We start from the raw sequence: 24,553 nt of genomic DNA, 5'->3' as shown, positions 1-24,553 counted from the left end.
CCTTTATTCAAGGAAATTAATCTGCACACAAATGAGAAATGCAAAACGAGAAAGTTGTGCTTTTGAGGGGAGTTTAAAGTCTCCGTCTAATCTTTTGTCAAACAATCATTTCTTTCAGATACTGGTGCGATGAAGATGAAGCACACGCTGACATCACTGGGACTGTGGCATCATATCAAAAACTACAACTCATAATCGGTGACAATCGAATAATAACACCATGAAATCACACCACAAAATAAATGAACAAAACAAATACATCTTACAAATCTATTTATTTAAAAAACAGGCTTCATCATACTCATTGCAATAAAACGACAAAATCAAAAGGACCCTGGGGACGTGTTTAGTGGTGTGTACCAATGCTACGTGTGTGTGTGTGTGTGTGTTTGTGTTAGCATTTGGCACAGAGCCCTATTATTCACCTGTGTGCTCAAGTACTGTGTGTGTGTGTGTGTGTGTGTGTGTGTGTGTGTGTGTGTATTGAAGATAGTGGTAAAACCTATACTGAATACTGCAACAGCACCATCACGGGGGGGGGGCGCGCGCACACGCACATGCACACACACACTCGCACACACACACACCTGTGGACTGACTGGGTTTATGGAGACTTACTGGGAGTTTCTGAAGTAACTCTCAACATCAATCCAAAAACACACACATTGTATAAATATCCCTCAGAGTGGATCTCAGCTGATTCCCTGCTGAAGGGAACAAATCTGCCTGTTGAGATTCACTCTGAATCAAACCTAACCCCTCTGAACAACTCACAGCAGCCGAATGCAATCTATAAAGGTTTGTGTTGGTGGAATAAACCTGTGAGTATCAGCAGGCAGAGACATCTACACATGTGGGGGTATTGCATTCTGATTGGATTATAGTACTAGTTCACACTGTGTCCTGTCTGCATGCCAGGTGAGCGAATATCTGCCACAAAATCAGTATGATTTCCTGTTTTAGTGTCTTTACTGGCTGGAAGTGACGCAGAGCAGAGCAACATGGAGCGCTGGGTCTGTTCCAGTAGAGAAACGTCTGAAGGTCGCTGTATAAAAAACACGGGTTTTCTGTTTAAAAGTACAAACGTAGAAACATCTTAACAAACTTAAGCCTTGATTACTGGAGAGGTCTCCAGTCTGATGTGCATGATGCGACAGAATGCATTGTAATGATTCAGAGTGGACCCGCAGGCAGTCAGGACACAGTGTTAAACTAATCTCAACTGTTCGCTCTGACTCAGGGTGAAAAAATACATAAGTAGCACTACATCATCATATTGCTCAGAAAGTTCAGACTGTTGCTTATATAACCTCTATAAAACCATTTAAACATCGGATAAAGCCCAGCTGGTTCAGGAGCAACAGGACCGAAGCCTCCTCACTTCGTGTGTGTCGGTGCTGGAACTGTGAGTGTGTGTTCACACAGCCGTCGACATGATACGGCCGTCACAGTTCGTTCATCTGCTGTGCACACACCACAGAGGCTCCACAGAGGTCAGCTGACTCTGAATCTGCAGGTAAAGGCAGAGCTCAGGTCTGACTGCTCACTGTGAGGAAACACTGATCTTCTCTGGACGAGCAGACACCAAACAATCCTACTCAACTGGAAAAGGACAATTTGAGCACTGGGACCATTTTACTGAACTGTTTCTGGATACGTTTCAAGCTAGTAAGCAACTTTTAAGGAACTGCTTGACATTTTGAGAAATACAGTGGCTAAACCAGAAGTGACGATAGAGTCTGCTGACTGGTGATGAGAGTATAAAATCAGATTTCTATAAGGCATTAGTAAAAAAAAGGGGAAATTAGTTCTTTCAATGCTAAGTGTTACATTTTTGATGGGGCTAGGCTAGCATTTTCCCCCCGTGTCCTGTCAGCATGGCTAGGCTAACCACAGTTCAAATCTCAAACGTGGATTTCCCAAAATGTTCGACTGCAACTTCAATTCCAATGAAGGCATGTGGTTTTAAAGGAACAGTTCAACATTTAAGCCAATGTGCTGTCTTTTTTAAGATATGTAAAGAAAAAGAGAATCAGATAAGAGGATGATATCGTGTCTCGTGTCTGTGTGCTGTATACAAAGCATGGCTTGGTTAGCTTAGCATAAAGAGTGTAAGCAGGGAGTAACAGCCTCGGCCTGTCCAGAATTCATAAAAATGTCTTCAGAGCACCTCTTATTAACAGTCTCTGATCAACACATTAGTTATGTATCCAGTATCCACGCAGACATTAATGTAAAAATAACAGACAAGAAAACAGATGTTTCCCCCTGCTTCCTGTCTGTATGCTAAGCTAGGCTAACCACATCCTGACTTTAGCGCCATACTTAATGGCTTACTCCACCAACTGAACACATTAAATGTGTAAAACTGGTGGAGTTACCCTTTAATCCACCGACATGAAAGAAAAAAAGTGATAAATGTATTTCCCAAAATGTTTTCCCGTTCCTTAAAAACACAAACTGAAGCAGAGAAACATGCACCATCTTCCCGCTGCAAACTCTGCGGCTGCTAACAATGGAAGTTAGTGAGTCTGTTGCGGCCGCCCACGCTCCCTCGCTGTGAGCACGTGAGAGTCCTAACATTAGTGGAGCGACAGGTGGAGAATCTGGTGTGGGAGACCTTGATGTCGTCCGAAGTGAACCCTGGAAGAGGCTTGTTTGCTTGTTGCTCATGAGCGACATCAGTGTGTCGTTAGAAAACAGTACATGCAACTGTCTCACATACTGGAGCACGGCACTCACACAGGAACACACAGAACAGCTGGATACATTTCTGAATATATCAAAAAAAAAAAAAAAATTAGAGTGCTTGCTGTCACCACTTTGAGTGGCTTGTTCAAGTGTTGATCTGGCGATATGAACCGAGCACGCGTCTGTTAGTTCAAATATTGGCACCACGTACAGTATATCTCACACACAAACAAACACACACACGGACTGCATATCTCCTTGTAAAGCTTAAAAATCGTCTCTCAGTTTAAAATCTCTCAATTTTCATAAAACTAGAGTTGAGAATAAGGGTAAGTCATTGTCCTCTTGTTAAGGTAAGAATACTCTGGGGTGGAAGTTCTAGTGCAATACCTCACTTGCATTTTCTGGGATTTCTGCAGCCTGCGTGAGCGTGACGTTGAGTCCACGGCAGGCGCTCGGCTCGCGCTGCCTCAACCGCCAGACTTTGCGGTTACCACATCAAAAATGTTCAATCAGACGAGTAAATTCACTTCTGTCTCTCCAACCCCAACCACCCCTCGAACTTCCTGTTCTTCCTGAAGAAGAAGAAGAAATCCAGGGGGTGCGGTGGTGTCGATGTTACTTTGACAGACTTCGTTTCTATCAGAACGCAGAGTGGTTGTTCTTAGCAGGGAGCCTCAGCACTGGAAGAAGAAAAAAGGTTGTAGCCTGAGCGCTTCATGTGTTTATCCCTGGTGGTTACAGAGGTGCTCCTTTATTCCCAAGTGGCAGTGATGTCTGAGAGCCTCCTGCTCCTCAAAAATGTAACACCACGTTCTTCAGAGTGTCTCGTGGTGTGATGGTCTTACAAGGGAGCAAATATAGCTGTGTACAAAAAAAAAAAAAGATCACTGGAAGCGCCACAGATTTGAATGGGTCTTCATAGAAACTGAAGTCTCAAAAGGCTAAAAGTCCCCCGCTCCACCACTGCAGAGCCGGAGAGTTCAATTCAACGGGTCAGGCTTCCGTCTCCAGAACGACGCGCCGCTTTATTCCCAACGTCCCTCACCCGGAAACAACTGGGTGTCCCAGAAATCGTCCGTGGGCGTGTGTCTGTTGTGTGTGTGGTGTTTCCTGTGAGCGCTGCAGTGTGTGGGTGCGGGGGAAAGTGTTTGTCAGTCCATCTCCAGGTCCATCAGTTTGTTGCGTGAGCGTGGAGTGTGCGTGGTGTTGCGGCAGCAGCACTGGGCGCAGACCAGACCCAGGACCAGAGAGAAGAGGCCCACACCTGGAGACACAGGACGGGGGGGAGACATGGATCACACATCAGATGACAGGAAAAACACCTCTACTGATTTTAATTTGGTATGGTGTAGGAGACTGTATATGCTCCTAGATATCATGATATGTCCTACGTGTTGTTCACTTACTAACAGTGGAGTGATTTTCTGAACCTAGACTGTTCTACATGTTCTAATACTTGCTTCTTCTTCAGTCTGAGCGGCTGTTAGCATCTGAAAACAGGATTTTGAGACACTACTCTAACACTTACAGCCGCAGTACTACTGCTACACCAACAACTGACACTACATCTGCTTAGAAGCCAAGATCATCTTTATTAAAAGCAGCTGGGGATGTCCTCTTTACAACATCAGCCTCTGTGCCAATTAAGGCATATTTTATTGATTGCTATCGGGCTATACTGAGGCCAATAAAATTCAGGTCTTTGTCTTATTTAAATCCTCTGTGGACCGACAATGCCAGCTGTCACACACACGTGTCCTAAATAAGCGCCAGCACAATCAGCTAGTCAAGTTCAGAGTCGCACCAAATGAGCCGAGTAGACCAAGAAAGCTCACTGTTAGCTATTTTCAGGACATCGTGCTGCTGCTTGTGGCTGAAAACTAGATTTAAACACCAGTGATCTGTTTGTGCTACCATGACGTTCAGTGAGGTAGCTCATGAAAACAGACTTTAGTAGTTGGTCAGTGTCACACACACACATTGTCACTGTTACATTAGAGTGTTGATGGCTACATTACCTAATGAGGCTGATAGACCGTATAAGAGAGGTAACTTCAGGGACTCCCACACTGCAGAAGGGACAGAAAGAGAGATGTACACTTAACAGGGGCAAATAATATCAAAATGACATCATTTTCCATTTCATGTATAAATATGTGAATGTTCATTGTAATCTCATGTCCACAGTAATGCGTCTGTGTCTGTCTGTTCCGGCCTTCGATCCATACTCATCTGCTGTTTTCCAGTAGAATAATTACAAAACAGCAATTTGTCAAAAAACTAAACAAAACAGAAAATGCTTAAAACTAAAAGTCAACTGTATCAAAATCAGTGTGGTCGTGGTATATGTGTGAAGTGTGATCGAGTCCATCACACACTCCTCACCAGCAAATCGGACTGTCAGGAAGATACGAGAAGACGTCAGATCTCCAGCTTGAGTCCAGGCTCCTGTTGAAGCCGACAGGTACCAAGGAGTGGCCATGCAGTGATACTCACCGCTGTCACTGGAGACACACACACACACACAGTAAGACACTGCAGCTCAGATTGTGGTTGTTATAATCATGAAACACTGTCTCTCTCTCTCTCTCTTTCTCTCTCTCGCTCACCTGTCCTGAGTTCCATGAATGTTCAACATGTAGGTGTGTGTGTCTTTGCGCTCTATTGAAATGTCACTAGATGAGTTGCGGGCTTCTTTCCTCACAACTCCAAAGCGGTCGACACTGGCCACCTGGGTCGTTGTCTCTCCACCACGCAGCCTGGTGAAAAACCAACGCACCTCGTACGCCAGGTCATCTGAGACAGACAGAAAGGGAGGGGGACAGGGGGAGAGAGATGGTTAAGTAGAGCTGTGATATATTTTTGAAAAAAGCTGTGGGCTTGGTAAAAGGCATATTTTCCCAGTTTGTTTAAAGCGGCTTCTGCCTGCTTCAAGAATTTATGCAACACTAGGCTACACCCACCATACACCTCCACCATCTCCACCCTAGAAACATGGATTCAAGTTATACTGCTTTCTCAAGATCACCTAATCTTGAAAATGCATCTTTTCAGACTTCAACATATGTGTTTGTAGCCGAACAGTAACAGAACAGTAGTTCAACCAGTGAGGAACTCCTGCCGACTGTCTGTTTGACAGACAAACACTGGCGGCTCCTCATGATGTTAGCGTAGCTGCTTCAGCATCAGCTCTGTCAGAAGTGGAGAGCTTATTTCATTGAAGGATTCCATTTATGTTACATTTGTTTTCCCCATATGTTACACTTTATGTTATACTATATGTTGCACTATGTTACATATCATGTTACTCTATATATTGCACTTTATATTGCACTATAAATTGCACTAAATATTACACTATATGTTTACTATATATTACACTATACATTTACTTTATATTACACTATATGTTATACTATATGTTACAATATATGTTATACTATACGTTACACTGTGTTAAACTATATGTTACAATATATGTTATACTATATGTTACACTGTGTGTTATACTATGTTACAATATATGTTATACTATATGTTACACTGTGTGTTATACTATGTTACAATATATGTTATACTATATGTTACACTGTGTGTTATACTATGTTACAATATATGTTATACTATATGTTACACTATGTGTTACACTATGTTATACTATATGTTACACTATGTTATACTATATGTTACACTATGTGTTGCACTATGTGTTATACTATATGTTACAATATATGTTACACTATATGTTACACTTTATGTTATACTATGTGTTGCACTGTGTTGCACTATATGTTACACTATATATGAGAGATAGTTAAAAGATGGGTTAGTTATGGAGAAGAGAGGCGTTTCATTTGTTAGCGTGGGAAAGGCTTGACTGTTGATAGATTTGTGATAACTTTATCGGCTGTATTTTTCAGTTTCTCCGACTTGTGCAGGACGACATCACCACTGATGAGGCACTGTTTCCCTTGAAGCAGCCATTTCTCAGAAGGCTAAAGTGCCTGTTTGGTGGATTCGGTGAGCAGCCTTTGTTGACATTTACATAAATAGTAATGTCAAACTGCTGCTGATGATGAGGATAAATGTGGAAAGATCTACATTTATCATCATCATCATCATCAACATGGTGGTCCAATATAAATGACCCATACGAGTCAAAAACACTTTAACATGACTACTAACCACTTTAAAAGTCAATACTGTGGAAGTTTCAAAATGCTCAGTCCATGTAGAAATGCTCACATCCTGTATTCAGATACTGTGTCTTTAAACCAGCTGTCAGTACTTGTAAGGTTGTGATGTCACAACTGTACAGTCACTTCCCTCATCCACGCCCCCAGGACAGCTGTGGTTGCAAAAACACTGACAGAGCTGATATGGAAACACAGTGGACGGTGCCTGCTCAGGCCTGTGACAGCTGGCCAATCAGAGCAGAGTGAGCTTTTCAGCAGGAGGGCATTAAAGACGGGGTGAATAGAGGTGCTACAGCAGTGGAAAGTATGAGAGAACAACATGTTTTTTGAACATTAAAGCATGTAAACATTTAAAAATATTAAACCTTAAAACAACATAATATGGGAAGTTTCCACATGCTATTACTAGAAATATAGACTAGGTTTCATAATTACAGAGAAGACTTATTGCAGTTATTACATTGTGGAAATTGAGGAAGAGAGTATGTTATTTTTGGATCTACATTGTAGCCCTAATTTCACTATGATGACAGAACAGAAGGAGATAACCGAAAACCAGGAAATTCAGTTCAAACCAACATAATAACGCCATTATAAGCTCATTAAAACACACACTCACATCACAGACACACACGCTGCCTGCCGCGTCTTCTCCAACAGTCAGAGGAAAGACGGGAAGAGACAGGGAGATGGACGTGCAACAAAAAAAGAGGATAGTGATGACAAAAGAAAGAAAACGAGGACAAGAGAGAATTTGTGATAATAGATGTAATCTTTGGAAAGGGAGGCAATCGAGCTCATTATTTCCAAGAGCAAAATGGAGAGAGAGAGAGAGAGACAGACAGACAGAAAGACAGAGAGACAGAGTGACAGAGAGACAGAGTGAGAGAGAGTAAAGCACAAACTAGTCATTAGTCTGTCAGGGAGAGAGGGACTATTAGCACTGTACCTCCTACATGCACACACACACACACACACACACACACACACACACACACACACACACACCGAGCACAATAAAAACCCCATGGAGACTTAGTCATCCTCTGTCATTTAGGAGACAAATAGAGGATAGAGACGAAGAAAATAAAGAGAACATTTGCGAACGACAACATGGAAGAAAAGACAAATGATGATGAAAAACAATTATGATAAGAAAAAGCGAAGAATGAGAGATGGAGAAATGAGGAGGATGGAGGGAGAGAATGGAGCGAATATAATGAAGAGAGCGACTGAAGAGAGGAGTGAAGTCAGCCAGAGCAGAGTAATGAATCACATCTCAATTTTTTCTCTCCCTCTCTTCGCTAATGGTTTTAATGTTCAAGTGCTACAGCATTCAGATCTGTAGTGGGGCTGTAGCAGCAGAAAGAACACCAGCTCTGGTTTGAGTTCGGCGTCCCACAGTCTTCATGTTAATCATTGTCTGGAAACCTGGTCCCTCCATGACACACTGTAGTTCAGACTACACACTGTAGAGATCCTTTTAACTACTGAACAGACTTGCATGACGTTGTGCTGTAGATATTCATGGTCCCCAGATGATGACTTTGGTGACCTCTTTTGGTCAATCAAAGTCTAAGGACATAAAAACGCATAATATAATCAAATTTAGATTATATAGCCTTTATGCTTGAGGAATTTTAATGATTGGATTGTTTGATTAATGGTTTAAAATACTATCGGTCAGTTAATGAAGACTATGAAAACCCTGGGATGATCGCATGTGTTGAGCAACTGAATCATGGCTTACCTACTGCTACTAGATGCTTTGGAAAACCAGACCTCACGCAGAGAGCGGGTTTTTGAGATCGCACAGATCTGTTTGATGAGCACTGCTTATGCATTTGTGCAATAACCTGGAGCCTTAACTTAGGCGAAACACACGCAAGTCAAATTCCGTGCCTCCATATCGCCAAGTACTCTGCGAACTCTCGAGTTTTCTGCAACAGGATCATATCAGGAGACAGGTCAGGCATTTCACAGTCCTGTTTGAGCATGAAAAAGATCAAATCATTCACACCCCAGTACATATGGTTCCCGTACACTGCTAACCAGCAGATAGAGATTAGGAAAACTTTTTTTTTTTGCTATAGTGCCAAATCTCATTGGTGCTGTAGCTTGCACTCTAACACAGATCAAAGAACCCTCTCTAGATCCATTACCATTCCTCAACTGAAAGCTGCATCACTCTATTAATGTCCAAATAATACCAGATGAAACAGATTAAAGTCAAAAATAACAAGAAGATTCCTGATTTTAAAAGGTGAGAAATAATGAAGCCCACACCATTTTGATGCCAACTAAAAAAGAGAGATAAACTTCAAATACCGACACTCCAGCTTAAAAAGCCTCCCTCCACACTGCTCTAAAGTGACTAAATAGACAATGAGAAGGATGATGGTGATGATGAAGATGCATTAAGACAGTGGAGGGAGGGGTACCACTTTTTTTTGCACAAAGACAAGTAGCCAAGCGCTCCATCCAGCCAAAGAGGAGGAAACAGGAGGTGACACTAAGTGAGTGAACGGGTCGACTGACCACACACACATGCACAACCCCGACACACACCCCTCGAGACTCGCTGACCAGAATCAACTGATGAGTAAAGTTCTGACAAAGCCAGAGCTGATTGGCCCATCAAGATCCTGAAGTGAGCCCACATGGTTGGTCACAGCAACACAGGGACTGTTACTATGTTACTAAAAGTGTCGCTCTGAAGCACTGACAGCGACCACAGTCCGTCACGCTCTCTGGTCTACAGCTGCAAACACTCAGTTAAAGACGACTGACAGAGAAGTAACTGCATCCTCTCTGATTACTGATCATTTGTTTTAAGTCACTTTTGAACTGAACATGAGAATTAGTTACTTTGCAACTTTACAATGCATTTGACGACCTCGCCTCAGCCTACTTGCAATCACAATGGTAATTTTTTCAGTTTCAAGTTGTGTTACAGACAAGACAATTACTTGATTAGTCACACCCGGTGAGAATAATATGCAAGTATTATTGTTAAAGGAATAACACGCCTATAAATTTTACACAGGGAATCAAAAGTCCTTTGACTGTCCACAATTAAAGACCGATGCTGTTGTCTTACTATATGTACCCTGGTGCCATCTTCACTGCTGTTGAAGCCCCCTGAACTCTGATTTTGCCAAGAATACTGTTTGAAATACTTCTGTTTAAAATGTGTGAGTGGGACATATTGTTCACATATGCGGCTTGCCTCACAGTAAGCCTATACTCCACTGAGACCGTCCGCATGGGTGTGGTTGAAGAGCTTTTCTGACAGAGGGACACCCCCACCAAACCTGAACCTTCTATTATTCAGGGCTCCCACTGGTTCATGCTTCAGGAAAGGAAAATAGACCGAGTTCATGAGATAGATGAGGGATGGCTCTGATAAGAATGATGATCTCTTGGGGTGTGGACTCAGTGTGACCTGGTGGAAGAGTCACGTCCTGACCTGGATGGATGGATTATAGCAGGAGAGGTTCAAAAAAGGAACAAGTGTACTACATAATGTGAACATTTGAACTAACGGTCCACATGAGTAATAAAGTGAATATTTATCAGGGCTGCAACAGGTAATAATTTTTCATTATTATCTAATCTGCAGATTTTCTAAATCTGTGACTGATCAAGAACTTTCCCCAGAGCCAAATGTTAGAATTTGAATGATGTTAATATTTGCCGATTAACAATCAAACATACGAGAAAATGTTGTGTATGCATGAATCAAAGTACATTTCCCCCTCCAGCTCCAGTCAGCAGTCAACATTACAGAACAGATATACTGGACAAACACCTCCTGATCACTGCTGCAGTCAGGCCGATAAACAGGAGTGAAGATACAGCCACTTTTTGATCCTACAAGTTATAGTCATCTCTGAGATCTCCTCCTGTCAGTAATCGGCTTCGGGTCAGAGCAGAATTTGATGTGACTCTGGGTGTTAATTCCTCCAGACTCTTTCCAGCAGCTGAGCAGTGGCTCTTGCCCTCCACACCTCTTTAGACATCTTTTGTTAGATGCGGTGGCCCCTAGTGGCAGAAGATACACATTGAAAACTAAAATGGTGACTTATTTCTTCTCTCATAGGGAGAGAGAATTCTTTTTTAGGGACTGCATCAGTTGGTAGAGTTGTATTTTCACTTCAGTAAGTAAAAATAACTGATATTATAGTGGCAACACATTTGAATGGATTTACCTGACCAGATAAAATGTATAAAAAACTACTGCACTCTTATATAATCACATCATTATAAAACAACGTGGCTGACAGTCAAAGGTGTGTTTCTCTGACGTTCTGATAACACCAGGTTAGTGTCTGACACTGCCGTTACTGATCAAAGACGCGTTTTGCATAATTCTGCAGGACTGACGCATGAACTCCGGTTGCTTGTTTCAGCAGCGACACCCATATCGGAGGAAAGGAGCTATAATTAGAAAAGCCTCTGCTTTCTCACAGTTAGCCTCCATCCTTTACTTTCTTTGTTCTTGATGGCAGACAGGATGGAGCACGAAGAGAGGGACGGAGCGAGGGAAGGGGATTTGAAAATACTTAGTAACTGAGGAGATTATTTTGTTTATCACACAGCCATGAATCCACAGCAAGAGGCACTCAACAATGTGACAACATCTCAAGCTGTCTCTTTGGAGAGCACAGAGTGTCAGCAGAGACACCCCCACCCTGTGCTCCTGGGAGGTGCTATAGGAGTATCTGATCCTCCACCAGCAGGCTGACGCACAGCTTCTTGCCCACAGCTGTTCCTCTGCAGTCCCCCCATATGGACCCCTCTACCCCCCTATATGAACTGGTGAACTCTCTGACTCCCGCCCCACAGTCATCTGAAGCTTTAGGCTCTGTTTACAGCGACGTACAGCACAGCGACCCTGTCCTCACAGAGGGAACAGAAACAGGAGGCTGTGGATGTGTTTCTGTATGAGCAGGTGCAGACAACCTCTACACTGGTTCTTTACAATTAAACAGAACACGAAAAATGCACTTTGGAGGTGGCTGATCAGACTGAGAGATCACAGGCTTGTCATTCAAAATGTTAGATATTAGAGAGAGGGGCCTTTGGTAGATGAATGTAGGATAATCAGGCCATAACAAGTAATCATTGTTCCACATTCAGGCTGGGTTCTATTTTGATATCAATCAGCTTAGACTTTCTTTACTGATATATCAACATATTGCATCAACAAGTGTTGTCTTTCCCTGGTTTTAGAGGCTACAGTACAGTAAAATGTCATATTAACCTAAATATGCCAAATTTTCCATATTCTTTTCATACAGATCCATGCATTATTTCCTGAGAAGTTAACGGAAATGTTGAGGAATTTGAGAAAAGATGGGTCTTCATGTTTTATCCAGATCCACACCAAAAGTGAATGGGGTCTATTCTTGACCAAGAACCACCCTCCATCCAAGTTTGATCGAAATCTGTTCAATAGTTTAAATGTAATATATCCAACCAACCACCCACCCAACCACCCACCTGACTGTCCAACCACCCGACCAACCCACCAACCACTGTCAGTGATGTGAGCAGTCAGCAGCTGACAGACTAGCTGATGAATTAGCTTTGACAAAATGGTCTGTCGAAACTTTACAATAATGTGAGCTCCATCTCTAATAACACTGTTCAGTAGTGAAGCTGAAGCAGCGTCAGTAGGAAGGAGGGGTGGGGCTGGGGGTGCCTTGTGATTGGACGGCAGAAGAGGAACTACAGTGCATCTCTAATAGAATATCTAGCTGTCTGAGCTAATAAAACTAAAATGGCTGTCTGTGGAAATGAAGACAGTCTGATTGGATTTCTCTGGATTAATCCCTTGAGGAGAGTCCAAGGCGTAAAACTGCCTGACACACACGCGCGCGCACACACACACACACGCACACAGAATGACAATTACCACCACTGCTTCTAATGAAACTGTGTGTGTGTGTGTGCTCTCTGCTCCATAAAGCAGGACAGCTCTGGTAGAGTGGAACACTAAACACTATAAAAACACTATTTAGCCTCGCAGAAACAAAGCCGCTGGGAAGCAAAGTTTCCCCCGCTACTCGCTGCATGCTTAATAAGAGCTCGAGTAAATGAATGCAAATGTTACTTGATATTTGCCGTGTTCGACTCAGAGATGCCTTCTGAATACATGACCGATAACCTGATGCAGCCCAGTATTCTACATCAGGCTAACAGCAGTCTTTATTCATTTAAATACATTAATACTGCTTTGATATTTATTTTTTTTTATTATCTAAAGCAGGATGTAAAAGAAACTGTCTGAATGGAAATAGTGTAACAAGCTTCGAGCATAAAGCATGAAATAAAGAACAAAAAAAGAAATGCATGCATGTCGTACATTAACTTGGTGTATGCCAATCTCATGTTACAATCCCCAATAATCTGTGTGGCTGTGTGAATATTAAACAATCAACAACTGCAGTCACCACGTTAACTATATAACACTCCAAACTCTGTGTTCACATTAATACCGGGTACTGAGAGCATTCAGCTAAACACTTAGCGAGGCTGATTTCCGACCAGGCTAATTACTGAAATGAGTCTTCACTGGTATCACAGCGGTGGAGAATGGAGTTATTGTGCCTCGTGAAGCTTCTAGCCGAAATATTAGAAATCGCATTGTCAGTGATTTCGGCATCATAACAGCTGCTACCAAGCAAAAACACTGTCGAGCAGGAAGAGAAAGCGGTGGGAACAAACCTGTGATTTCAAAATAAAGGTCGCTGAATTCACCGCACATTTTGACACCGACATTAGTCAAAGCCAGTCGTTGTGACTTGTGACACTCTGGGGTTTCTCCTGCTCAGTGCACACCCCTCCCCCGCCCCCCCCACCCCCCCTCCGTGCGCAGCCATGATGTTTTATCGCTGCATGCTGAAAACTTCTGTTGAAAACTGCTGTCGTCCTGCTCTGATCACACTGAAATCTGCCATTTCCAAGGCTTCCTTTGAAGCTGCATCTCGGCTCCCATTCCTGTTTAACTGGAAGAACTAATGGAGTGAAAATGATGGCACAGCTCTGCTGTTCACCACTATCTGCTCAACATTTTCAATTTGTGCTTTACTGTCATCCTCTCCTCTCCTCTCCTCTCCTCTCCTCTCCTCTCCTCTCCTCTAGCTACATTTGCTTTACAGTTTTTTTTTCCTTCAGTATAAATATCCAGAGTGAGACAACGTTTGATGTTTTCAGTCGAGACTCTTCTTTCACTTCTGCCTGAACACCTGAAAAGGAGTTTTTGCAGTCATCTCGAGGCCACTGGAGACTAAAAAGGATTTCTTGACAACAAATGAATAAATGACTACTGAATAATTTGCATGAGTCTGTTCTTCTGATCTGAATCTTTTCTCATGTTTTGCTACAGTTTGAAATCAAAATGGGGTGAACCAGTAAAGAAGGAGCCGTGGGTTTAATCCTCCAAAACCGAAAAATGAATTAGATCATTAATCATTAATCTTTCACTGTCCAAATAGCGTGAAAGATAACAGGAAGTTTTCACCATTATGGGCTTTTGGGTTCTTGACATAGAGGCCAAATCTGCAGTTCTAACAGTTCATAACATTTTGGGTCAACCACTAGCTTTATTACTGCTGCTTCATGATTTATGGACACTGGCGGCTCCAACTTGAACTGTTAGAAATTAAAACAGTGTCTGTATTGTGTCCCTGTGCAAACATCAGTACAAAATGTTTTTTTTCCCAGATATGAAATGACAACAGGAATCAGTAACAGAGCAAAAAGTGGCAGGAATTCTCTATTAGGCCTCAGCTTAATCTTGTTGTTGATGGGACCTAGGAAACCGGGGGGAAATGGAAGAGAGATCATCATATCGAATTAAAAAAGATGAAAAAACGTGAACCAAACAATCATATATTTATACTCTGCCTTACAGGGTTTTCCTCAGTAAACTTGTTAGCAGAGCCTCCCGTCACACAGACCTACAATATCTTGATCAGGAAAGAGGAAACCAGTGTGGCATGGTTCAGCCAAAAGGGGAAATGGATAAGCTCCAATTAGGTAATAAAAATAACAAAAACTCAACTGTACTGTCATTACAAAATATTATCTCGCCACTCCGAGGTAATGCATCTCACTAAAAGAGAAGAAAAAAAAAAGAACTTACAAGAATGGCATCATGATAAAAAGTAGTGCCTTATTAAAGTAAATGGTGGATTATTAAGAAAATACTGTACATACAAAGTCTCTACAGTGTTTGGTGGGTAGCTGAGCTGTTGAGCCTGTTGGGGAGCAGAGATGTGTGGGCTCCGAGGCACCTGTAGCACTGCCCAGATGGCTGATTTGTGAACAGTTTGTGAGCAGCATGGAGAGAGTGTTTGCTAATTTGCTTATTACTGCTTCTGAGAAAGTGGCTGGTAGCCGGACGCTCACGGTGACTGCACTTTGTTTCAGCTCAAAATGTGGAGGGAATCTGCCTACGCACAGACGGGCCAGCATCAGAGACCCGAGCTCCTGCTGATTCTGGGGGCAACAACATTTGAAGTTCATCATCAGGAGAGGAGCGACCTCTTTGCCCGAATGGATCAACCTCTTTATTGCTCGAACAGACAGACTGGCCAAAACCACTACAGACTGCCAGAAACAGAAAAAAGGACAAACCAGGGCCGTGGTTTGAAACCAATGATTTTGAGCAAAACTTGAAATCAACGAACTCAACTTACTGCAGTGTTTTAACAATCTGCAGTTGTTATTGACTGACCGGGGATAGTTAACGGAGGGAGAAGCGTTTGGTGTTCCAGTCACCCGCTCTCATCCTTTCACCACTTCTGTCCTCCTCATCCCTCCCTCTCCTCTCTGTTCAACAACTCTTCCCATTCTCCCTCCGGCCTCTTTGGTAGAATTCCCGGCCGTCCTCTCCTTTTCTCTCTCTCGTTAGGAAACTTTGCATGCTGTTCTCGAGCCACTCTTCCTCCATTTACTGCCTCCTCTATTCACTCTCTTCCACTCTTGCTCACTTTAACAATCTGTTTCGCTCCCTCCACTTTCCCCCATTCACTCCCACCTTCTCTCCCTCTCTCTCTCCATCTCACCATCTATTCTTTCCCTACCTCGTTCTGTCTCCCCGGCCGGCTAACGGAGCGTGAGATTGGCTAATTAACGGCTGCCTGTCGGCCCTGCAAAGACAGCTGGGTAATTTGGTGAGAGTGGAGTGGAGGGAGGGAGGGAGGGAGAAGAGACTGAGGAGGAAGTGAGGAGTAGAGGAGCCAAAGGAGGAGAGAAAGAGGAAGGAGTTATTTTAAGATACCGGTATTGTGTTTTTAAAATATAATTTAGGTTTTCAGGTGTTAATCACCTGTTCCTGATTCCTGATTGTTGTGTGTGTGTGTGTGTGTGTGTGTGTGTGTGTGTGTGTGTGTGTGTGTGTGTGTGTGTGTGTGTGTGTGCGTGCGTGTGCCTGAAAGACAGCCAGGATCCTGAGCTACCACGATGCAGAGAAAACTGAGTACAGTCAGAAAACATCAGAAGGTTATTCAACGTTGACTTCTCATCATGTTAACCAGTTTACAGCTGCATCAATTGATTTAGTTTGGTCACTTGGGGGCAGTGACACAAGCTGTTACCACATTACCTTATAAAGATGCTGTGGCAAGTGTGTTTCAGTTTAAAGTTCATATAGCACATATATCTTGCTCTGCATCTCAGCTATACAGGCCCTCATTTGTTTGAAACCCACCCATTTTTCAATGAGCAAATTATCAGGAACATGTGACTGACAGGTGATTTTTGTTGCCCGGGTGTGTCTATAATATTGATTATTCCAACAAACAATAAATAGCGCTGGATGTCTGCTCTCAGTTTCAGCTTTGGGTTTTTCCCATGCAGACTGCATTTATAGTTAAATGGCTGTACAACATGAAGACCAGAGAGCTGTCTATAGGAGAAAGCAAGCTATTTTGAAGCTGAGAGAAGATGGAAAATCTATCAGAGCTATTGCACTAACATTAGCCACAGCCAGTACAGCCATTCAGAATGTCCTGATGAAGAAAGAAACCACTGATGAAATCAGCAGTAGACGTCCAACTGGTAGAGAAAGGAAAACATCAGCAGATCGTGACAGAAACATTGTGAGAGCTGTAAAGGAAAACCCTAAAACAACTGTCAGTGACATCACCAACAACCTCCAGAGGGCTGGAGTGAAGGTAACACAATCCACGTTCACAGAGGACTTCAGCAACAGAAGTACAGAGACAACACCAGAAGATGCAAACAACTCATCAGCAGTAAGAATAAAAAGGCCACATTGTACAGGAAGTACAGAGACGACGCTCAAAAGTTCTGGGACAAAGATTTATGGACTGATAAGATGAACCTTTACCAAAGTGATGAAAGGCTGATGTGTGGAGAAAGAAAGGATCTGCTCATCATCCCAAACACACAACATCACTCATCTGTGAAACATGGTGGAGGTGATATCATGGCTCGGGGTTTTTTAAAGAGATGGAACCAAACTGAGCGGGAGATAATTCATCATGCAGCAAGACAACGACCCAAAACAGACTGCCAAAACAACCAAGGAGTGGAAGGTTTGAGTCTGGCCGAGTCAATCTCCACACTTCAAAACCTATTGGGCCGTCATCTTACCTGCTGAAGAGGAGACTGAAGGGAGAAACCCCCTGAAACCAACAACAACTGAAGGATGCTGTGCTGAAAGCCTGGAAAAGCAGCACAAAAGAAGAACGCTAAGGTTTGGTGATGTCAGTGGGTCGCAGGCTTGATGCAGTTATTGCAAGCAGAGGATTCGCAAATAAATATAAGTATTATTCACTCTAATCTACTTTAAATCAATCTGTTCCTATATTTACATTCATATACTTATATGGATTTATAAAAAGGAGGACGCCACCAGAGCAGAGTGTTTCTGGGAAGCCTCACACATTACTGTGCACAAACAACATTATCACTTGTACAAAAAAAACAAACTTAATAACTTTTTGCAGGCATGTGGGTGAATCTGGGTCATATTTTCTGGATATAAGCACCTCTGGATTGACTTTATGCAGCGTTTGAGAAAGACGGAAGTCAGTTAATGTAAAATACCAAGGGAATTTATGGAGTTTGCTGATTTACAGATACTGCTAGCCTTGTTGCTAAAGTAAACAGCAACTGCTGCTAATGTAGGTGTCCACGGGGTGTCCACTTTTTAAACCCAAAAGTTAAAAAGTCATCTCTGAGCTCTCCTCCCTTCAGTACCTCTGTGTTTACAAGACACCTTTCATTTAGATATTCTTTCCAAGCTGCACCTCTCTCTTGAATTTCTAGTCAACATCACAATAAGTCACACTGATACAAGCTCTCTGTATACTGTGAGCTGAAGTTACTTAATTTATCCCCATTTTTCCCACTGAATCGAAATGTATTCATCTTGATGGACACCTGACAAATGTGGCTGTCCAACATTAGCCTAATTATTCTCATTCGCGCATGATTGATGCCATCTTTGGAGGTTACATCAAGTGTGTGTGTGCGCGTGTGTATATACCAGTAAAGTACAAAGCTGTGTTTTCTCCCAGGAGGAGCAGAGTGACGCTTTTATTCTAACAAAAGAATTTCAGAGCAGAAAAACAGCGATATATGTAGAAGACACAAACTGTGACAGTTTCAGTGGCCGTGCTTCAAAAAGGAGAGAGGATGTCTGAAATGGTGATGTCATCCCACTACCACTGATTTCAAGTCAGCAGCATCTCACTAACACACACGGCAACGACTGCAATAACATGCCAGTCATTCCAGTGGTAATGAATGCTGTGCTTCCACATGCAGCAGCACACCGACGGTGGGCAATGACTTACATTCCTTAGATTACATCATTTTGATCCCCAAGACCTGCTGAACTCGCCCGCTGGGCTTCCAGTTTTGGGACCCCACAAAAATAGAAAAACAAAGCCCAAAACACACACATAAGTTGTGTTTTCATCATTTTTGGGACATTAGATGTAAAATCATTTCCTGGAAATATACCATACCCATTACCATAACCACTACGTCCCTTAACCTCACCTTACCATAAACTTAAACCAAGTCTTCACCCGTAATCACTCACAAAATGAGGACTTGATGAATGATTACTGAGCTACAATAATGATCCAGTTACTGTACAGGACAGAGGATGGAGCTCGTGTAAAAGAACTAAGATTCCTGTGATGACAAACTGGGGAAGAAGAGGACATGAATGCTTCAGATTTTACATCTTTGTCCACAATCAGTTCTGGCATCAATCTTGTCACTGTGGGAAATCTCCAGGCTGGAAGTGAAAAGTTAAAGTTTAAAAACTAAAAGCATCATCATGTCTGAACCTCTCTGGAGCTCATACTTGAGCAGGATCTCTGAGAAACAATTCATCACCATCTGCTGTCTGGGGGTCGATGTGTGAAACTGCACTTAGTGCAGCGTAAATATGAACAAGTTTAAAAGTCTCAATACTTGAAGTTTCTCGAAGCTAACCGTTACAATAAGCACCTGCTGAAAGGAAAAAACAATATACTGATTTACTAAAGCTTACTTCTGAGAGCATTAACAACACAAGCATCCACTATTATAAACCCTGGCACTTAGAGCTAAATGCTAATGTCGTCATGCTAACATGCTCACAGTGACACTCAGTGCGTTTACATGCACAGCTTAGTCAGATTACAGCCATAGTTCGACTATGCTGCTCAACTGGACAACTGCAATTATCCGAGTATACATGCCGGTGAGAAAATCGAATTACTGCCGAAAGCATGTCATACCCCGGTACGCTAGGTGGCGCTGTACCCATTTCAACTAGTGTTAACGGGGCCACCTCCGGCTGACCTCTTTACGTCACCAGCTACCTCGGCATTCAAGAAAGATGGCGTACGAAGAGCGAGACGAAGCTACATCTTTGTACACTTCGTATATGGTGTACATGATAATTACACAAACTAGGTGCACTCTGGCGCTCTTTCTTGCGGTGATTTCGGAGGAAAGACGCCCCCGTCCATCTACTTCCGGCTCACAGCCCCGGGGAAAAATCTCACGCCTGCGCAGAACGCAAAATCCAATCCGATCCGCTGGAAACGTATACATGCAGGAGTTAATGCGACTTTCAATCGAATAATCTACATGGTGTAATTTGACTATGAGAAATCCGATCCGGTCCGATTTTAGTCAGACTAAGGTGTACACATGCATCTTAAAAATCCGATCATAGTCAGACTAACGCAGTAATTCGGTTTTCTTGAGTGTCATGTAAACGCACTGACTGATAACTTGTTAATATTGATGAAGGTTCTCAGTCATCCAGGTCATGGTAATTCCAATTACAGTTTCTTGAAGGTGTTTCACCTCTTATCCAAGAGGCTTCTTCAGTTCTAACTTACTGGAGGGGAGCTACAGGCTTTTAAACTCTGTGTGGGAGTGTCCTTACAGAGTAGTTAAGGACAGTGTGAGCTCTGAGTTTCAGAGCTCAAAACTCAGAGCTCACACATTTGCCTGTGATACAGCACTTAGAACTAACATGTTAATGTTTAATGGGGATAATATTACCCACAGTCACCATGCTAGTTTATCATGCTTGCATGCCATCTACTCAGTTAAATAGTAATTGACACAAAGCACCGCTGGGGCTGGGGGAATGCACCAGATTTTCCATGTTTGCACATAGATACAGTATTGGACGCGAGTATAAAAATCCTGGGGGGGAAATGGATGTTGTAAATGTCATGGCAATCCATCCTACAGATCTTGGGATATTTTGCTCTGAACCATAATGTCAAAATGCTGGTGTCACTCGATGAAATCAGTCATTGGGATACATCCTCTGGGGACCATGTATATTTGTCATACATATTATGACAATACATCTAATTATTGTTGAGATATTTTGGTCAAGACCAAAGAAGGGCCACTGATCAACATTGTCATCCCAAGAGGGATGGCTGGAAATGTTTAACTTGCCCATTGGGTGGAGAGAGCAGCAAGCCAATTACATGAAATTAAACTTCTCCTTTTGGGAGCATGAATGTGTGCATTTGTGATGACAATCTCACAATGTGATAATTAGGTATGCATTGTGCAGATATGAGAAGTTGGCAAACTTGTTTATTTCAGTCATTTCGCATTTCAGCAGCAACAAACATACAACAAAAATTATGGTTCGACCAATCTGATGTTTCCACTGTACTTAATTTATCTACTGTGTGATTAGCATCTGTGATATCTTCCCAACAGAGACATCTCAGAGTAACTGCTGGTTTTGGGTAAACTCAAGTTGTCATTTTCTGTAACAGGTAAATTAGATCTCCAACTTCACATAAGTGGAAGTGTTTCTGTTAATGAAATATGAAAGGATAAATACTTTTAAGATGAATAAGACGTATACACTCTGAAATATCATCATGAGAAAAGACGATTCAATTGTATGTAAACTAAAGCGTGAAGTAGTGATTACTTCCCACGAAGTTATTGTAAGCACACACTGGGATTGGTTCTAATGAGGAACAAGTCCTGACTGGATTTAGATATTTCTCGTTTCAAAGTTGGCATTTTTTTCTTTTTCGGGACCGAAGTGTGAGACGGACTAACCCCATCGCCCAACAACCAGTGCAGGTCATGTAACGTCACACCCCCGACACTCACAGTGAACATTAAGTGACTAAGCAGGAGGAATAATGAGGGATATTTTCACAGTGTTTCACCATGCCCGTCATAAAAACAAGCTGCAACAGGAAGGACATTTCATTTTCATTTATATGGAATGTGTCATACACACACACACACACACACACACCAACACGCACACACACTGATACATGTTTGAACAGTGTGTATGGCACTGCTATGATTGCTCAACTGGTCTGCACTCTGAACACCAGCACATGCAGAAACAAAGGCACTGCTTTATTGTGTTATATGCTGTCACACCCAACAAAAAGGTAAGGTGTGTGTGTGTGTGTGTGTGTGGGTGGGTGTGTGTGTGTGTGTTTACAGGTTAGTAAGAACACCTGAGGAAGTGAAGGTTTGGCCGTCGTCCAGGCTGAGCCAACAGAAACACCACACCTTTATTGATACATGTCATTCGATACCAGTTTGCTAATTGGTCAAACGTTTTACCCGTGTGTCATTCACTCGTGACTCCGTCAGTTTATTTCACTGCCTCCAGTCACAGTACAGAGCCTGTCTGAGGGATTGAACCAGCGAAGGTCACTTAAGGACCTTATACTTTGGTTGGTACCGCAAAGGGTTTTGTTACCAAAAAGATACAACTCCATGGAAATTTGATGAGCATCGGCAGTCTCTATAAGAAAAGAGCATAGTATGTGTTGTTGTGAAGTATATTAAAGACAGACATTGATAAATCATGGTGGCTGGTGATATTCTACAGTATTTAGTGTCAGTAGTCAAAGATCAAAACCACACAGCTCCATTGTTGAGAGGCGCCGTTACCATGAACACACACACTGCAGTTTCCTGTGACTCAATCCCACACACGCACACACACACACACACACACCACACTGCTGCAGATTAATCCACATTTGCTGCCCTAAAGAATATCTCCAGCAATTTTCTCAGTCCTGTTTGAGTAACAACAAAGTTACAGTCCCCAGCTGTTCAGGAGGAGGCGACCTGACAACTTGTGAAAGTGTATCAGCTGTTAAGTGGAGCAGATCTTCTGGTTAAATGACCAACACTGGCATATAAAGTATGTGAAGTGTATCCCGCCGCTCAAAAAGTGAGAAGTTATTGGTCAGGACAGGAAACTGGACAGTCGCTTGGTAACAGTTTACTTTGAGAGCTGACCACAGCAGACACACGCGTCACACACAGCCCGAGGTGTGACATGAGACGTGAGTCACGGTGACTGCGCAGGAAACGGCTTAATGACGAAGAGGAGCTAATGGAACCACGTCCTCGAGCGAAGGGGAACACAACAGCTCAATTAAAAATCTTCACCTCTGGCAGTTTCAGGCCTTGAAGTTTCATTTTATGCAGAGTTTTTTTTTAGATAGCCATCTCTCAAATGTTACAGCTGAAAAATTCAACAGGAAAGAGTCTCTCAGAGCACAGTGTCCACATCATTGTTTCCTCTTCATTCAGTTTAATTATCACTTATTGTTGACTTATTCATGACCCAATTTCATTTTTATGTATCAAAGGTCAGAGTGGCCTCACCCTAAAAGTGACTCATTGCCATGTCTCAGATTTTCTTTATTAGTTATTTAAATGCACCGCAGCTGTCCGTCATTAGTTGGAACGACAATGAAACTAACTCCTAAAAGACAGTGTTCACTGCTAACAACCATAACAACACAAACACAATCATGCGTACTACAACACCCCTTCCCTCCCCACAGCAAACACGTCCATGCATAACCTCCCCTGTCAGCTGTGATACTGAGGGGGGGGGGGGGGGAGCAGCTGTCTCAGAGAGCGTGCTCCACAACCACCAGTCCACCAATCCCTGCAGAGCTCCACCGCTGAGAGGGAAGATCTGTGTTTATACACGGCCGTATGTTACACACAAACATACATTCCTGCGAGGACACAGGTGCATAGAAACACATGTCGCAACACTCCAGGAAAATGTTTTCCAGCTCTGCCTGTGTTAGCAAGATTATCCCAAACAACCAAACACACACACACACACACACAGGAGCACAGAGCAAGGAGGTGCGTGATGTCATTTGTCAGCACACTATGAGAATACAATATAGGAACCACATGTTAAATGTATGTAGAGGGAGAGGCAGAGAGAGACGGTGACAGATGGACAGAGGGAGGTGGTGAGCGACGGATGACGTCATGTGATGTGCTTAAGTTAAACAGTATGGAGTGACGAGGAAGAAGAGGGAGGACAGAAGATGGATGGATGTTTAGAGTGAGGGAGGAGAGGAAATGAGGGGGAGGAACAGGAGGGGGATCAGATAAATGGAGTGAAGTGGGGGATAACGCACTGCAAATAACTCCCTCTAACAGCATCCAACATCTCTGTTCTACGTGGGAATATAACCAAATACACTCTGTGCTGTGCAGTTTGATGATTTGTATTCTCCTTTTACTTCATTACATTTCAAACGGCAGTGTTCTTCACTACATTTAGTTACTGATTTTACAGATTGACAAACAGTATCTGGCTCTTTAGCTGCCAAATGCTCCACTGTGCTCACCAGCTAGTTGCTAGCTTTTCCTGGTGGGGATGGGCAGGTAGTGTACTGTGAGTTTATCAGAGCTGAAAGCTGCAGCTTGCCGAATCAACACTGATCAGAGTGGTGAGACCGAGCTAAAACAGCTGGTGGCAGAACCAAAATAATGAGCTGACAGACGCTGAAAGCTGCGGCGTGATCTGATGAAAATAAGCTCATTTCAGATGTGAAAGGTGATGGTTAATCTACAGCATGACAGGTAACCGCGATTATAAGCCGCAGACACCCACCCACAAAAGCATTTCAAGATGTGTGTGTGTGTGTGTGTGTGTGTGTGTGTGTGTGTGTGTGTGTGTGTGTACACGTGTCCCAACAAGAGTGCGACAGAGTCTATTTCATGTGTAAAACCATTTGAAATGAAGGAGTCACATCACTCTCATAAGAAGTGCTGTTGACAGGTTGGCAGGTGAACAACACAGCAGACAAATGTTCGTGTGTGTGTGTGTGTGT

The 24,553-nt window shown here is 42.8% G+C and overlaps 1 protein-coding gene across 1 annotated transcript in view; it reads right to left on the bottom strand.

Annotated features, from left to right (window-relative positions):
• Positions 1 to 256: 256 nt before the first annotated feature.
• The window catches only part of ptgfrnb (prostaglandin F2 receptor inhibitor b), a 191,085-nt gene continuing 166,788 nt past the window's right edge, over positions 257 to 24,553 (bottom strand). Inside the window, exons 12-15 of the mRNA XM_030410247.1 lie at positions 5,304 to 5,490; positions 5,080 to 5,198; positions 4,713 to 4,763; positions 257 to 3,958 (exon numbers count right to left, since the gene is read on the bottom strand). Of these exons, the coding sequence (XP_030266107.1) occupies positions 3,846 to 3,958; positions 4,713 to 4,763; positions 5,080 to 5,198; positions 5,304 to 5,490 (470 nt within the window). The 3' untranslated portion in view covers positions 257 to 3,845. The remainder of the gene's footprint in view (positions 3,959 to 4,712; positions 4,764 to 5,079; positions 5,199 to 5,303; positions 5,491 to 24,553) is intronic.

The sequence above is a fragment of the Sparus aurata genome, chromosome 24 (genome assembly GCF_900880675.1).
Source record: "Sparus aurata chromosome 24, fSpaAur1.1, whole genome shotgun sequence".
Taxonomy (NCBI): Eukaryota; Metazoa; Chordata; class Actinopteri; order Spariformes; family Sparidae; genus Sparus; species Sparus aurata.
Note: the sequence above shows the minus strand (reverse complement) of the source record. Positions and strands in the feature narration are given on the sequence as shown.